General features: G+C 35.6%; 2 protein-coding genes across 2 annotated transcripts; one reads left to right on the plus strand and one right to left on the minus strand.

Annotated features, from left to right (window-relative positions):
- The first annotated feature begins 678 nt into the window (after positions 1–678).
- On the plus strand, positions 679–5,072 carry LOC132053461 (probable serine/threonine-protein kinase PBL23). The gene is made up of 5 exons (XM_059445505.1): positions 679–1,141; positions 2,168–2,349; positions 2,449–2,638; positions 2,979–3,370; positions 4,479–5,072. Exons 1-5 carry the CDS (start codon positions 1,024–1,026, stop codon positions 4,767–4,769), a joined length of 1,173 nt encoding a protein of 390 aa, XP_059301488.1. The 5' UTR covers positions 679–1,023; the 3' UTR covers positions 4,770–5,072.
- Positions 5,073–5,864: 792 nt separating this feature from the next.
- On the minus strand, positions 5,865–13,218 carry LOC132053462 (N6-mAMP deaminase). The gene is made up of 11 exons (XM_059445506.1): positions 12,988–13,218; positions 9,991–10,061; positions 9,789–9,880; positions 9,638–9,697; positions 8,258–8,500; positions 8,029–8,105; positions 7,435–7,504; positions 7,231–7,344; positions 6,605–6,671; positions 6,355–6,459; positions 5,865–6,273 (listed from the first exon to the last, which is right to left on the minus strand). The coding sequence occupies exons 1-11, from the start codon at positions 13,062–13,064 to the stop codon at positions 6,149–6,151; spliced, it is 1,101 nt and encodes a 366-aa protein (XP_059301489.1). The 5' UTR covers positions 13,065–13,218; the 3' UTR covers positions 5,865–6,148.
- Between the last annotated feature and the right edge of the window lie 4,605 nt (positions 13,219–17,823).

A 17,823-nucleotide genomic window follows, 5' to 3' on the forward strand; every position in this document is an offset into this window, starting at 1 on the left:
TGTTTCCACACGTCCACTCCAGTATGTCCTAACTTTTCATTTTAGTAAAATAATTTATGGATTATTTTAAAAATCTTAACTGTTCGGTAAAAATTTTAAGATAATAAATATAAACCGAACAAAATTGATAAAATCAACAATAAGCAAACCGATTAATTTGCATTTATTTGAAATTTTATTTGATTTTAAATATTAAAAACTGAATTAAATTAGTTTGAGTTTGATTTTCACAATAATCGAGCAAACTGAACCGTGAATACCCTTACTCATCTTGGATAATGGTAAAACTTTTATCCAATTTAATTTTGATTCTAAAATCATAGGTAATAAAAAAACGACTAGCGTAAATAATTTTAAAATCATGTAAGATTTATAACTATAAAATTAATATTTTGTGGGAATAAAGGAAATTTGGAAGGAAAGTTAAATGAAGTATACTAGCTAAAATTAATCAAACAAATAAATGAATCTTACATTAACCAGTGGAACAATGTGTATAAAGATATGAAAAAATGAGGATTACCTAGCAAAAGTTAGTTGTTATTAAGATGTCCAAGAGTTTGTTAAGACAAAACAGGCCTTAAACTCCATACTCCATTCAAACTACACATAATAGTACACAAATATCGGATAAATTTTGCTCTTTCCTATGTCCCAATGACACGAGTCTTAACATCATTCAATCTACATCTAATTCTTTGAATTTTTCAATTAATATGCAAAATAGTAACCTGTTTTTTTTTTCTATCTTAAAAATTTACAGTGTCCCTTTTTTTCATTGAAGTAGGATCAATTTCTTCACCTTTCCCTTCTACATTACCCACTTGAATATATTCATTTCTCTAAGAATTCTTTTTTGGAAGGAATTAGGAGAAATGAACATCAATATTCAAGAACTTTAGTTGGTTTTTATTGCAAGGCATAAAAGGGTTGTCTTGCTAAAAAACAAATAGGAGGGAATAGGGAAGAATTGATCAATTTTTATTGTTGAAGAAGCTACAAAAACAATTTTAAAAAAAAAAAATGAGGAAGACTCAATTAAAATCCTCTAGGAGTTCTGTGAATGAGACAAGGACCCCTAACAAATATGATGATTCAGAGGGCTTGGCCACCATTCTCAGAAGTGTTACTATGCATCCAGGTATACATAGGCGAGGCAAATTCAGAATTTAATTTGACCGGTTCAATCTTTTAAGTATATTAGCATTAAAATCAATTGCATGCTTAAATTTATCGATTCAAAATATAATATTTGTTGAAATTTTAGTAATTTTCTGCACGTATATATTTATGTTATGTGTCGAATATAATGGGATTAGTTGAAAAAACACGATGATCTAGATCTTTATAAGATCCTCCATATTGAAAGTTTTCTTGAAATTATTGGAGACATTGATCTCTTAACATATCTGATGCACTAAGCCTTTTTGGCTTAATAAATGTGTAAGCCATCTGAAAGGCTTTTTGATATAAATGTCCTAAACATGGAAATCAACTTTTTCACAATACGTTTTAAATAGCACATTCATGAGAAGGTGCAAGCAGCACACACAGAGGATACAATGAGAAAAGCTTAGCTGAGACAGCTTGATAAAATCTTACGTTGACCTCCAGATGCACCAGATTGTACCATGGTGAATGAAGGTGTTAGGGGACGAGATACACCTAAAATCACTTGAAAGAAAATTGTTTCTGTGGACCTACAATCTCTGCAAATGCCTGCATACCTAAAGAAAAAGATCTATATATGCAATACCAATTAGCTAGCTAAGATTAGGTTTGTCATTTAGTTTGCTTACTCTACGTACCATGTTTTCTAGGAGTCTGGTAGTCTTGTCAGAAATTTATATGCCAGTAGAAAATGTAGATAACTTCAACTGATGGAGACCCTATGTTTTATTATTGTTTTTTTAATTTTTTACTATATGATTGGACAGAGACAGACTAAAATGAAACGATATGGACAATGAGGATAAATGAAGCCGACCTTACTTGCTTGGGATTAAGACATAATTGTTGTTGTTGTTGTATTCCAAATAGCCTTCATTGAGGAGTTGTTTGTAGCCTTTGATTCTTAAAACGAAATATTCTTCCATTTAACTTGTTCTTGATTTTTGTTCTTGACTAAATAGTGCATAAACGTGTTGAAATTTGAATATTCGAGCAGGAGTCAGCAAGCAGAAGATGATGGCTGAAGATATACTTAGATATGGCAATGTAAACATTTCAGCAGAAGTATTCACATTCCGCGAATTGGCTCATGCGACAGACAACTTCAATCCTGAGTTTTTAGTTGGTGAAGGAGGATTTGGGAGGGTCTATAAGGGACACCTCAAAAGAACTAATCAAGTATGTCCTTATTTTTTCTGTCTTTTATCTCTTCCTCCTGTGCTTATTAACAAATAAATAACTGTTTCTGTTTCTTCATCAAACTGTTTGTATGTCCAGGTTGTTGCTGTCAAACAACTTGACCGGAATGGAGTTCAAGGAAACAGGGAATTTCTTGCGGAAGTCTTGACTTTAAGTCTTGTTAGCCATCCAAATCTTGTCAATCTGATAGGGTATTGTGCTGATGGCAATCAAAGAATTCTTGTCTACGAATTCATGCACAATGGATCTTTAGAAGATCATCTTCTTGGTATGTATGACCTAATTTGTAGTCTATTATCCTTACACCATCGAGCTGAACTTCAAAAACATCACTACAGTGTATTAGTAAAGTGCTCTATGACCACTTTGTTGTTTTTTACGGTTAAACCTCTCTATAACAACGTCATTTGTCTGGATACCTTTTGTCTACGAGATGCTGATATAGAAAACATATAATGTAACATAATATGAAAGGCAGTTCCATAAAAACTACTCTGTTCTAATGAAATGTTGTTATAAAGGATGTCTGTCATAGAGAGGTCTGACTGTATAACAAAAATTTGTTCAAGTTGGTTAGAGACATACATACTAATTCACATGCTCCTCAGATTTGCCATCAAATAAGAAGCCACTGGATTGGCATACCAGAATGAAGATAGCTAAAGGCGCAGCGCAAGGGCTAGAATACTTGCATGATATCGCCAATCCTCCCATAATCTATCGCGACTTCAAAGCATCAAATGTATTATTAGACGAGTCCTTTATTCCTAAGCTCTCAGATTTTGGGCTTGCAAAGTTAGGTCCAGCGGAAGGCGAGGATCACGTTTCTACAAGGGTTATGGGGACCTATGGATACTGTGCACCAGAGTATGCTAGGACAGGACAGCTTACATCTAAATCGGATGTATATAGTTTTGGAGTTGTTCTTTTGGAAATTATTTCAGGGAGAAGAGCTATTGATAATACAAGATCACCAGAGGAGCAAAACTTGATTTCTTGGGTTAGTTACTAGCTTTCTTTAACTGTTTTCATATTGAATAAGCTTAATAATTTAGCATCTTCCTAGTTAGTTTTCCATTTCTTTTACTATCCCTATTCCGTAAGATGTTTTACAATCTAGATACTTCTTCTGCTTTTCTTTTAGCTAGGATGGTTTAAATTCTGAAGTTTGTGGTTTCGAATTTTCGCCTTCCTAACAATCCTTTGGTTAGTGTAAAATTTCACTACTTTTGGCAGAAGTACAACGAGGCTAGACTAGGCCGGCCGGCCCAGCCCCTAAATTTCCAGTAGGATGCGACCCAGCGGGCAGGGGGTGGGGGGAGGGGGGATTGATCAATCTCGTTGGCAGCACTTTTGACCTTCAAGGTTGGGTGTCAAAAGTTCAAAACCACCCATTTTGGGGGGGGGGGGGGGGGGGGCTGATTGATCAATCTCGTTGGTAGCACTTTTGACCTTCAAGGTTTGCCCATAGGGCAAGCGGGTGTCAAAAGTTCAAAACCACCCATTTGGAAAGTAGTGTAATTTCCTGCCCTCCTTAGTGATCGAACCGTCATGTACAATGGAGACATAGGCCAAGATAACGAGCAGAAATTTGGGGTGTGTTCGGTATGGAGGAAAAATATCCAATTTTCCCTTGTTCGGCTGGTCAAAATGTTTGGAAAGCGTTTTCTCTAGGAAAACAAGTTCCTTTTGACTTCCCTGCAGAAGTAGGGAAAACAAGTTCTATAAGTGACATTCCACATTGATTGTATCCTCCTCACCCTCCAACACACCTCATCTTCACCCCCACCCCCCAATAGCCCTGATCCCTACCACCCCGGACACCCCTACCCCCCACCCCACCTCTCAGTATTTGTCTAGATTACATACAATTGCTTATAGGATAATTTTTTTTTTGCTTAGCAGTGAACACAAGAAAATAAGTTAGAAACCCACTTATTTTCCAATAAAACATTTTCCTTCATACCGAACACACCCTTGATTTTTGTGCTTGTTATGTTGAGTCATTTTCTAATGTTAGCAAAAGACATGGCATATATATCGGGATTTATGTTATATATACTAAATATGTGATAACAGGTTAGTTACCATTTTTGTCACTTTTGCAGGCCAAACCACTTTTTAAAGACAAAAACATGCTAACCGAAATGGCTGACCCGTTGCTTGGAGGAAATTACCCAGTAAAGGGACTTCGTCAAGCTCTTGCGATTGCAAATATGTGTCTCCAAGACGAAGCCAACACGAGACCTCTGATTAGCGATGTTGTTACAGCTCTTGAGTTCTTAGCCATGCTAAGAGATGATGAAGACACATTAATCACAACAGAACTAGAGGATAGTACTTGTGCTGATGAGTTGTGTCCCAAGGACTTAACAACAGAAACTAATTGTGTGTCATAAGATGTACTTATTTTGTCCGATTTACCTTTTCTTCTCCAGCCAAGAAAGGCAGAAAAAAGACGGCCTTTTTAGCTTATTGCTGATAGACTTCTGTACTTTTTGATGTTTGAGAAATATAAAAGATTTTGAGTTTTTGATAAGAAATTCTAGGTTCTTGAATTCCAAACAACATAAAGAATTCAGAAACCAAGAGTAGAAGCTAAAGAAACTGCAGAGGTAATCCAAGATCTAGAGTTGGTTGGTTCAGAATGAGTTTAATCTTATTACATCGAGTATATACATTTAAAATGTTTTTTTGTTTTGCATATGTATACATAGTTCGAGCAAAAAGTACAGGTTCAGTTAAAGCCATAGAACTTGTCCTAAATCTACCTCTGTGTCACTGAACCAGATGATTTCCTTCTATGTATGGCTCTCAGATGCTTCCACCATAGAACATGCGGGTAGATAACCTCCATCGATTCATCGCTTCTTTTTCCATTTCATCGTAGAGGACCCGAAACTAGGCCAACAACTGCAGCAACCACTGGAATTCATTTCCCTATAATTAGTCTTGTGAGATTCAATAAAGGCCCAGTTACATTCCAATTCTAGTCTTTTGAAATACTCAATCTCTTTCTTCAGAAGTGATCCTATGCTCCCTCTTGTGCCAACCTCCACCAGATCACTTGTAATCATTTCATTATGTGACCTGTTATCAATGCTGCTAGTTTCGTATAACATCTTCTGTCTTTATATCTTTTTTTCTTGTTCATGAAAATAAAGATGTCAGTTTAGGTTTTAGTTATTATTATTGTTGAGATCGGATTGATTTCGCTTTGAGTAAGGAGAATTATAGACATGCTTTAGTTAAAAGCTAAGGCTCTTGCAGAATTATGTTTAGAAAACAAGTCCCTTTCAAGAGGAAAATTCGGGGTAAACCTAATGTGTTGTTTTTGTGCCCCTCGGCAATCAGTAAATTTGCATTCCTTGCCTAATCATTTTGCAGTGTGACAATCAGGATAATTTGAACTTAGAGCCAGTTTGTCTTAACTGATTAAAAGTAGCTGATATGTATTTTATAAATAGACAATAGTACATGCTCAGATAGAGGTGTTGAAGTTGATAATAAGTACGAGTGCATTCCATATTTGGAAATCTTCAGAAGGTACCACTAAATATTATAGAAGAAATAAGTGACATAACCAACACTTCAATCCCAAACATGTTGGAGTCAACTACATAAATCTTCATTGTCCATGTCGCTCCATTTAATAAGCCCGTCTCAGTATCCAATTACAATAACTGGAAGAATATTCCTGTTCATTTGATACATTTCTCCCCCACACCTTACTCGTGTGATCACACTGCATATGTTGTTGTATCTGATAAATTTCTCATCAGAATTTCAGGCTCTTTGCAGCTAAATCAAATACTTGCTCCAGCTCCTGTTTCACTTTATTACCAGCAAAAATAAAATTAACGGCATTCCTAGCCAGCTGAAACATCTCTCGCTTTCGTATACCTTCATAATATTAAACGATAGTTAAAGGAGAGAGCAGAGTCTAAAACGCGACTAGGTATGCTTGCATTAAGCAATACATACCAAAACTAGATGCAGCAAGGCTATACTCGCGAGCCACACTAGTAGAGAACACCCCTGAGTCGTCAGTGCAAAGGACAAGTTGATGTCCACTATTATATAAATCGGCTGCAAGTCAAAGCTAAGATTATGCACTTAATTCAAAGTAGTTAGTATCACCAGATTTCTGCGTAGTTAGGATCACCAGATTTCTGCTTTTCTTTAGATTTAGATAGAGCACAAAACACAATCTAGAGTTGATCAGAAACCTCACCAAAATGATGAATATCCAGAGAAGATATTGTCTCAGTCCTGATGTTGGAAGTCAAGCAAATTTCAACCTACAATGACCCATAGAAGAGAAAATGTGACAAAACTAGAAGGATCAGTAGGACAAGAGAACTTTAAGCCATCATCGTAACATGGCAGGGCCAATGAAAATTGGGCAAGTTACACATTTGGCCGGTCATCCAAAAATAATTACATTTGCTAGCAAATATACAATACTAAGTATCAAAATATATATTACACATTAATATACAAAAATACATCTTTGCTGGCTACCATTTTAATGGGCGGCTATTTATGTCAATTTCTCACGAAAATTCTGCATTTTGTTCATCATGCTGGTATTCAAGAAGGAAACATCTAGCAGCTTTTTTTTTAACCACCAAATATGCAAGGGTATCAAGGAAAAGGAGAAATCTGACCTCGTATACAGTCCATTCTAGGGTAGAGAAGGAAATTTGGTTAAATATTTGCTCAATCATTGATGTGTGACTGTATTTTCTCAAAACAAAAAACAAAAACAAAAAAAACAAAAACAAAAAAACAAGAAACAAAAAACAAAAAACGGATGTCCTACAGAAATCTGAAAGTACCACAGGTGAAATTTCTAACCGGTATCTTTAAGGATTTTAGCTTTGTCCATTCTTCCTCTCCAAAGCAACAAGCATGCCCAATTCTTGCAGGGAGAAAATCTAGCATCGCGTGGATTTCCACCGGATTGGGTACCTAATAGCACTAAGTACCAAATACACCGGTCAGAGAGATTATGGTGTGACACTGATAGAAGCTGGACAAAAATAGTGAAGCCAGATGCACCTCGCCACAGTGAAGGGTGACCAGAAGTCCTTGCTCTTTAGCAAACTCCAAAGCAGGCAGAAAGGTTAGCCTACAAGACAAAAAGTATCAAGAAATTCAAACCTTATTCGACTATCGCGAATTAGGGGTGACAAAATTGGCCCATAAAAACATGATCCATCCAACCCATTCAAGTTTGGGTGGGTTAATGACCCGCCCATTTATTAGCTTTGCCCGTTTTACGCCAACTCATTTCAGCCCATCTAAAAATTAGGCTGATATGTAAGCCCAAATTGACCCATAGAAACCTTGTCAAAATATTTTCAAGAAAATATTTTTTTATTTGATATGTTATATATAGCTATAATAAGGAAAAAGATAATTTTATTAGGTAAGTAAAAGATTATTAAAGGACAAACAAAGAATTTAGAGCTTAAGTAAGAATTGGGTGGGCTGGGTTATGACCCGCTTTTTAGCCCACCCCATTTCAGCCCAAATTGACTCAGCTCATTTTGACCCGCTCAAATCCAACCGAACCCACCATTCGACACCCCTTTCGCCAATGCAGGCAAGGAATAATATGCAATAGAAAATCTTTTTCGAGCAAAAAGGTACCATTCACCAATGACAGGATTTCCAGAAAGGTCAATACCCACTACTCCCAAATGTCTCATTTCCAGAGCAAGCTTAACCTTCACCAATCACAAAGAAATTATTAAGCCTTGGACTTAAAGCTATATATAAACCTTCAGCCTCTTTTTTTTTTTTTTTTTTTTTTTTTTTTTTTGAGAAAGTAACAGAAACCTTCAGCCTCTTTAATCATGCATCAGATTCAGGAACATACCGTTTCCGTTGCAGCTTCCGTGGTTTCACGACGATCAATACTGAGTAGAAGTCTGACAAATATTTTCTTTCTTCCTGTTCCATTGCTTGCACAAGCGTTGCTCCGAGCATAAATACAGGTATTAGCAGGACAATCAAAATTAGGTTCACTAAAAATATCAACTTCAACGGTACTAACAGCCCTTATACCCTCCAAAACTGCTTCCATGTACGACTTCTTGTTCATCCCTTTGGAGACATTTTTCTGCATTCAGAAAAGACAAATATCAATAATAACATCCATAAATATCATAATTGCCTCTTATTGAATGAGCTAGAACAGTACATATGTGAAGAAGCCTTTTGGAGTCGTGAACTAGTTTATGCAACTGTTGGAATACAAGGTGGGCCCTTCGCAATATTATAAGGCACAAAGAGGATGGAACAGGGAAATAAACATAAAACACACTAATAATATATAGAAAAACTCCCCTCTACGTAACATTACAAGGGGGGCTTTTACAGGTGAGAAGAGACACTTCTAGACTCACATTTAATAAATGCACAAGCATTATGTACTTAACTGCGGGCTTTTATAGGTGTGAAGAGACACTTCTAAACACACACCTAATAAAAGCTTTAACACACACTATGAACTTAGTCACAATACCATAAAAGTCATACCTAGATACTACAGAAGATCATGCACCTAGGATAACTAAAAAGACACATGATCCTGGACACTTGAACATTTAAGTTTACTATTTCCAACAGCAAAGTCAAGTTTCTTTTCATGTTTTTAATCTGAAAATAATCAAGGGTTTACTGGCAAAGAGATCTTTAAGGTGAACTTAGCACCTCTTCCAACTAATCAATTTCCTTTAAGAGTAAGAATAGAATACATAGGATCAAATATGTAAAGATGCATTTGCATTCGTTCTGTTTTTATACCCTTTCACCAAATAACTATCTTGAAAAACTAGTGGTAATAAGCTAAATGGAGCTAACATCAAAATCAAGTATCTTGTTCACTTAATTCAACCAAGCTATGCTTGGTAAATTTGATTCCAAATGCCAAGTCCACTCCAGCTGACAGCTGACTAGTTACAATCCTCTCAATTAATCCATTGTAAAACCAAGCACGATGATGCTCCAAATTAGGACCTACAAAGTTCGAATTACATTTTTGGACCGCTCTAAAAAACAATAGCCGAAAAATGTATATGTAATGTATAATAAGTAATAATATACATAATATACCTATCGTATACACAAAATATACACATAATATACATATAATATACACATCATATACATAATCAGTGTATATGTTATGTATATTTTGGCTAGCACCCATAATCAATTTGGCCGAAGGGCCAAAAATGAAAAAAGCCTAAAGTACCTTTGGAGTTGTCCTTAGCTCCAAGTATACAACATTTTCAGCAGCAAAATCTTCAATTACCTATTTTTCATGGATATAATAACAAAATCAAATAATTGCAGCATACATTGCATGAAATGAAGAATTTTGGACTACTGCACTAACAGAGTACCTCTTTAGTAATTCTGGTTACAGTTTCATGGTCAGTTGTAAGAATGTGTATCAAATCAAACAATTTGAAGACTTCAGTAAGGGAGCGATCATCTGAATCACATAGACGTAAGCTCAAGGCATGTTTCAAGATACTAAAATAGAAGTGGAAAAAAGGAGCTTGGCATATTATTAGCAAAAGCACAAAAAGGAAATTGGCTTACGTTTTAAGATAACACGCTCCACATCAGGAAAATGTACGAGCCCCCTGTCACCCAGTTCTCCAGCAAGTTCCCTGCAAAATAAAGATTGAACCACAGAGAAATTTTTAGAATACACGACTAACGCAAGACCAAATGCCAAGTCAGAACTCAAAGCAATGGATGATAAGAAAAACAAGGTAATTGCACTGAAAGAATTAGTTTTTTTTTTTCTTTTTTTTTTTTTTGGAAAGGTAATCAGACACTGAAAGATTAAGTTTATATGTCCCAGCAGCAGAAAATAAAAGTTCAATTTGCAAAAGTGGATGGATCACTTTAAGTCCATGGCTAACCGAAACCTCAAAGGCTAACAGCAAAAATTCATTGCTTAATGGCATGTCCCTAAACAAAAGAAAAATAAAGGTCCTAAATAAGAGAAGCCTAACATTATTTTTCAAACCAAGTGTGGTCTAGGATTTCGCCTTGAAACACACTTGGGGCAAGTTCTAGACCATAAGATATGCGACGAACATAAACAAACCTCACCATACATGGCGCATGCAAACTCAGGTAGAATATGTATCCAAGGCCAACAACAACAATAACAACATACCTAGCGTAATCCCACTAACGGGGTTTGGGGAGAGTAGGATGTATGCAGATCTTACCCCTGCCTTTGTAGAGCGGAGAGGTTTTTCCCTCAGCTCAAAAGAAAAAGAAAAGAAGAGAAAATAAAACGAAAAGAATTTGAAGCAGATACAAAAAATATAGTAGCAAAATATCAAGATACAGTGCAAATGGGCAACAGATAGTAATGCACATAGAAGAGCAAGTAATTACGCGATTACTAAATAATAATACTAACAAGGGGGTGTGGAGAGAAGGCTAGCCCCTGCCTCTCCAACTAAAGTGTGACACCACTCGGCTATCTGCTAACCTTCTACCCTAATCCTCGACCTCCACACCTTCCTATCTAGGCCCATGTCCTCAGTAAGCTGAAATTGTGAGCCCCTGCCTCTCCCAACTAAAGTGTGACACCACTCGGCTATCTGCTAATCTTCTACCCTAATCCTCAACCTCCACACCTTCCTATCTAGGGCCATGTCCTCAGTAATTTGAAATTGTGCCATGTCCAGTATAATCGCCTTCCCCCAATTCTTACTCGACCTACCTCTACCTCTCCTAACTCCTGCGATAGCCAACTCTCACAGTTCCTCGCTGGCACATCCGCGCACCTCTTCACATGCCCAGACCATCTCAGTCTCGCTTCTCTCATCTTATTCGCCACAGAAGCTACTCCCACCTTGTCCCGTATAACTTCATTCCAAATCATATCTCTCCTAATATGCCTACACATCCATCTGAGCATCCTCATCTCTGCTACGTTCATCTTCTGAACAAGAGCGTTCTTGACTAGCCAACACTGTGTCCCATACAACAAAGTTGGTCGACTACCACTATGTAGACCTTACCTTTAAGCTTTGGCTACACATTCTTATCGCACAATACCTCGGAAGCGGGCCTCCATTTAACTCGCCCTTTCCAATACGATGTGAGACATCCTCATCAATCTCCCCCTCTCCTTTGCATTATGGACCCAACATACTTGAAGCTTTCTCTCTTGGAAATGACTTGTGCGTCAATCTTCACTTCCACCTCCGCCTCGTGTGTTACGTCACTGAACTTACACTCCAGATACTCTGTTTTAGTCCTGCTTAACCAGAAACCTGTAGACTCTAAAGCATGTCTCCAAGTTTTCAGCCTATAGTTAACTCCACCGCGTGTCATGTCAATCAATATTATGTCATCTGCGAATAGCATACACCACGACACCTCCCTTGAATATGCCGTGTCAATTCGTACTAAGGCAGATAGGGACAGGCTAAGAGCTGATCCCTGGTGCAACCCCATCACGACCGGGAAGTGATCTAAGTGCCCTCCCACAATTCCAACTCGGATCTTGGCTCCATCATACACGTCCTTAATAGCCCTAATATAAGCCATAGATACACCTCTAGACTCTAAAAATCTCCAAAGGACCTCCCTAGGGACACCTCTAAACAAATGAACTCAAAATGTCACTTATAGTCTAAGAGACTAATTAGTGAACATAATAACCAATAACTGAGTCTAAAAGTCACAATAAGAGTTATCAACTTAAATCCTAGAGTTATCAACTTAAATCCTTTCTCATTTCAAAACCAATAATTCATATTCCAAAGTTTAAATTGTGATGGTACCAAACAAGTCACAAGTTGGCTAAGGGGCAAAATACAGCCAACACCATTTATTCATTAATTATCACTAACGTAACCTAATTTCACCTTGAAAAAGAACCGCGACATAAAAAAAAACCAAAGGAGGTTATTAAAACTATAGTTTTTCACATGTTGATACAGTATTGTCTCAACAATAGCTATTGCCGATTATGTTTATATTCCTAGCAAATGAAAATATCAGCATCACATTCACATCAATGATAAAACTTTCATTCCTATCATTATTATTCAAGGACTTCTTCTTATGGAACCATTTTTGTTTCTTTTTCCCTCTCCCAACAGCAGACACACAAAATCCAAAATGCAAGCAACTCTTAACCCAATTGGCCTCATCATCTTTGTACAAAAAGAAAAACAAAGTTCTTAACTTCACCCCCCCCCCCCCAACACACACACACACAAAAATGGGAGGACAAACAAGAACACCACCCAAGAAGAAGACAACAGATAGGACTATCTGCTTAAACTATAGTTCCCAAGAAACCAACATACAGAAATATTTGTTACTTCCTTTTTTGTTTGTCCCAAAAAAAGTGTCTTTTTCTACGTCCAGTAAGTTGACAATTTAAACATTTTATATGGCAAGATTATAATCGCAAGATTCAAAGAACATTTTAGTACATTACACCCATATTTAATTTAAGACCACAACATTATTTATTAAACTACGTGTCTAGTCAAACTAAAACACTTAAATTGGGACAGAGGGAGTACTTTCAAGAATAAGAAAGAGAGAACATACAGCAAAGTGGAGTCTCTGATAGAGCCATTAAGGTGGGCATGTAGTTCTACTTTTGGCATTGACACCCACCAATCCATATCTGCTATGTTCTTGAAATTCTTAAGCCTAGCAGAATATCAAGAATTGCACTTGGGGTTAGGGCTGGAAATATACTTGCAGATAAATACAAAAGTGATGCAGAGATAAAAGATTCAGTTTAATCGTGTGATAAAACGCCAAAAGTAAGAAAAAATGATTACCTTTGTTTGGAAACTTAGTAGGCTTTTGGTCACGGAAATCAAATATTTTTCCTTTATTTGGAATTTTTGAAGTTGGAATTGAAGATGGGCTGTGTTTGGTTATAGTTTTATAAAAAAATATTTGATTATTTGTATGTACCGAAAATGCAAAAGTGAAAAGAAAAATGAAAACAGACCCATTTGGCCATGAGTATTAAACTTTTTAAAAAAAAAATAAAAAAAATTCACCTTATATGAAAATTGTTTGGCCATGAAAATATTGAGATTTGAAAAACGTATAAAACCCTGTTTTTACTTTTTTCACTTTCAGTACATTCAAACAATCAAATATCTTTGCAAAAATTTTAACCAAACAAAACTCTATATTCAACTCTAACTTCAAAAGTTCCAAATAAAATAAAAAATATTTGATTTTTATGGTATTTAGATAAATTTGACTTTCTTTCTATTTATAATAGAAAACTATTGATACGTCTTATGGCCTTATGGCAGTGAAATCTGTCAATAGTAACATAGTCACACTACTCCAATGAAAAAAAACGAAATCAAAATAATGAAAGTCAACGCATAATTGGTTGAAGATCACGAGACGTTTCGAATAAAAGAAGACCCCGTTTATTTATTATCCTTTATTTAGAATCTTAGTCTATTATTAATTTTTTTATTTAGAATTTAGATATTTTTTAATTTTAAGTAAAATAACTGGCCCAAGTGCTATTTTTACCCAAAGCTTTGCCACTTCAGGTATTTTAACCGAAATACCGTATCCTGGAATATTAGTACATAACTCTTCAATCCGAGTGGTTAATAATGCACGTAAGTATGATGATATTGGGCTATGCAGCCCTTTTATGTGGATCGTTATTATCTGTAGCCATAAAAATATTTGATTTTTATGGCTAAACACCTACTTAAAAAAGGAGAAGGGGAAGGAATAAAAGTTATTGGGTGTTCCTCCTAAATTATTACTGTTATTTTGCGAGTTTCATATCTAAACTACTGGGTATTAATAAAATTCTCTGAACTACCATGAACTCATCGTGCCAAGTGGACCCATTTTAAAGACATTTGCACGCATACTTCAACAAGTTATCCTAAATTTTGTCACATATTAACCGAAGATTTTAATCTAAAGGAGATTATTATCCAGGAGGTAACAAGAACATCTAATAATTTAGGTATAAAACTCGCCGATGATAGTTTGGTGGGTTTTAACATATTCGCTCTAAAAAAAATCTATTATCTTTTGTTTGGTATAGCTTATAAGATAGGAAAAAAGAAATTAAATAAAATCCTTAGAATCCCACTTAAATTTCATTTTCTGAAGAGAAAAAAATAGTTAATAAAAAGATCTCCATATTCAGCACTCCGAAGTTTTCACTTTCCTTTGACATTCTTGATAAAATCAATACACTAGTGAATAAAAATATAATTTTTCATGAGATGATAACATACGTTAATAAGATATTAGCGCAATTAAGAATTTTGTATTTGTGTCTCAACGTTATGTATTATGAAACGATCACACACTTTAACACCAAACACACAAACAATTTAAAAAGTTTCATTCTTCTTTATCCGTTTTATTTTCTTTCATTTTCTTTAGTCTCCAACCAAACACTTCATATTCCTTAAAATTTATTAACCATTACACCCTCTACTGAAAATCCCTGTCATAGTTTTCATTTTCACTAAGGTGGTTGGCCAAAATTTCTCTTGTGAAAGGAATTTTGGTGTTTCTGTTATAAAATGAAGCTAAAAGTAATACTCCCTCTATTTCTAAACAAATGGTGTCTTAGACTTTTCATTTTGTTTCAAAATAAGTGGTGTTGTAGATCTCAAGAAGAAATTGATCTTATTCTTCCAAAATTACTCTTATTTACATAATCAAGAATCATTAAGTAGTTTTTTTTTCTTTTTCTAAGCATTTAATTGGGGGTAAGTTAGTAAAAACACTCCTAATTTTTTAGGAGTGAGCAATTTCTCAAAGGGTGTGCATAAGCTAAAAAAAATCACTTATTATGAAATGGAGGGACTAATATGAAACAAGAAATGTAAATAATAAGAGAAGAGAGCTTTCTTATTTCTTTCAAGTATTTCCAAAGTGTGTACAACATGATTCTCAATACCTCTATTTATAGGACTACATTGAGAAACATTAGATGGTATCATTAATATGGAATTAAACATTGACAACATGGAAATATCATGGGGAAAGTTATGAGGAGTAGTGGAGAGTTAACAGAGAGAGTGACTTCTAAAGAGTTACGGACATCCACCATAATTATATTACTTTATTAACAGTATCTTCTTTTTCTTTTGGTTTTGTGTTATGCATTTGGCAGTGAGTTGTTTTCCACGGCTTGAAAGCAATGGCTGCTGACTCAACTGCACACTCAAGTTAATTAATGCTCTTTGAAATCTGGTTTCAGTTTAGATTGTCACTTATTGAATTAATTATGGAGTGGGTCGTGTTTTTCCTCTCCTAAAATAAGATCAAACTAATTATATCGGTTTATTAAAATTAAAGAGAGAATAGATTAAAAAATCTCTAAACTATCGTATTGTTTTATGAGTTTCACATCTAAATTATTGACTGTTCATAAAACTCCATAAACCATCACAAACTCATATTAAAATAACCCCTGAAGGAATATAAAATGCTACGTGAATGTCAGGCTCCAAAAGTTCCTCTAAAGAGTTCCAAGTGGCAATACACGTGGAAAAAATATGAGTGAATAAGTTAAGGGTAACTTACACAAATAGTTATAGTTTAGGAGCTTTTATCTGTAACGACCCGTTTCGTCGTTACTGTGAATTTCGAAGAAACCCGCAACTCTGACTCCTTAAAAATGTCTTCGTTTAGTTATGATTCTGGAAATCGCTAATTCAATCGAAATTGTTGTGCGCATCGCGTGAGGGATTGAAGTGTGGGCCACCAGGCCCAATTGGGCCTCCACAGCGCTTGTAAAGGCGCTACTGTGGCGACGCTGTAGCGGTGCACGGCAGAAGCACCGCCATTGCGGTAAGAGTAATTCACTCAGCTGCCCTAGCGGCACCGCTGAAGCGGTGAACATACCGCTGGGGCGGTTACGTACAGTGAACTACTTATTTAAGACTTCATTTCGAGATTTGGCCTCATTTTTCCAGACCCTAAAGAGTCCAGCCGCCTTTGGAGCATTTATGGAGCCAAAAATGATATTTTCTTGGGGAAGGTAATCCTTCTAACTTCATCCATTCATTCTTCACATTAGTAATTCTTATTAAAAATCCCTCATTTAGAAACCACAAAAATGGATATCACAATTTCCTAGACCTAAAGAGATGATTAGTTAGTTGTTCTTATTATGGATTTCATTGAATCATTCCCTCTGGTTCATCACCCTAGAATGGTTCCAAACTAGTTTCTCATTTCCTTACAAGTTTTTAAATGGGTCTCTTCCATAAATCTTGAAAATGGCTATCTCAATATAAGCTTAAAAATGGTAATTTTACCTAGCTAATGGCTTAAAATAGTTGGACCTTATTCATGGAAAAAGGTTGATAAATCACCTAGTGTTGTTACGAATGAAATCTAGAGGTAGGCTAAGTTCCCAAACCTTCCTTATTAATCTGAAATCTCCTATAAGAGTTCTAATGATGATTTCTATTCCTGGGTCTCATGTTTGTCTCAAGTTCCTTCGTGCATATTACGACGTGATTATCAAATTAGAGAATCAACGGATGCTCGTGGCACCCGCTCGGCCTTGAGGTAGGTTACGACGTTCCTTTTGGTAGACTCCGGTTAGTTTCTCATATTCATGTATTAGAAGGAACGGAGAATGCATGTGTAGGAGTTGGAGATTTGGGATGGATCCATTGGATGGTAATGTTATGTGAATTGTGTGTTCAAACTTGTGGCCTGTAGATTCCTTAGGATATTTGAATTGGTTTCCTTGAGTATCGGTGGTTTCTATGTGACTTGGAAGGAGTGGTTGATTCATACTTTTCTATGGATTGAGTGAGAATTTCTGTTAAATGCGCTTAGATTGTGCTATGTTATTATGGTGGGTCTAATTGACATTGAGCGTATAAATGCACCAACGATGGTAAATTAATTCTAGATTGGGTAGTAGGTATGTTTTGTAAGTAGAAGGTAAATTATCATATAGTAATGATTGATAGGTGTTTGAGTCAAAATTCATATTTTTCCCAAATAGTTGAATTTGTTTTACGGTTAGCCACAGTTGTTAGTAATTTGATACAGATGTTAGAATTAACACAAGCAAGTTATTAATAATTGATAAAGAATAAGTAAATAAAAGGAAAAAGTAGACTTATGCCAATTGTGATGAACAACAGTAATGGATTTTCACGTTCCCAAGAATAAGTAAGAACTTGATGATACAAGAATAATGATAATGATAATAAGCAGAGAATAATAATCAATAATAGTGTCTTTTTCCAGTCAGTATTAGTTGCCTAGATATACAAGTGAAAGTCCTATTTATGGTATCTGATCCTATTTAATGCCTTTCCCGTTGAGTGGATGTAACAGCAATCATTAATTGTGGAATTAATGATTGTCTTTTAATTCCTTGATTCTGGTCGTTAGAAA

This window comes from Lycium ferocissimum, chromosome 4, assembly GCF_029784015.1.
Source record: "Lycium ferocissimum isolate CSIRO_LF1 chromosome 4, AGI_CSIRO_Lferr_CH_V1, whole genome shotgun sequence".
Taxonomy (NCBI): Eukaryota; Viridiplantae; Streptophyta; class Magnoliopsida; order Solanales; family Solanaceae; genus Lycium; species Lycium ferocissimum.

Coding starts and splice junctions, on each gene's coding strand:
- LOC132053461 (XM_059445505.1), top strand. CDS start 1,024: ATGAGGAAGACTCAATTAAAATCCTCTAGGAGTTCTGTGAATGAGACA. Junction 1,142..2,167: donor AAGTGTTACTATGCATCCAG/GTATACATAGGC, acceptor ATATTCGAGCAG/GAGTCAGCAAGCAGAAGATG. Junction 2,350..2,448: donor ACCTCAAAAGAACTAATCAA/GTATGTCCTTAT, acceptor TTGTATGTCCAG/GTTGTTGCTGTCAAACAACT.
- LOC132053462 (XM_059445506.1), bottom strand. CDS start 13,064: ATGGATTGGTGGGTGTCAATGCCAAAAGTAGAACTACATGCCCACCTT. Junction 10,062..12,987: donor ATCAGAGACTCCACTTTGCT/GTATGTTCTCTC, acceptor TTTATTTTGCAG/GGAACTTGCTGGAGAACTGG. Junction 9,881..9,990: donor GGAGCGTGTTATCTTAAAAC/GTAAGCCAATTT, acceptor TATGTGATTCAG/ATGATCGCTCCCTTACTGAA.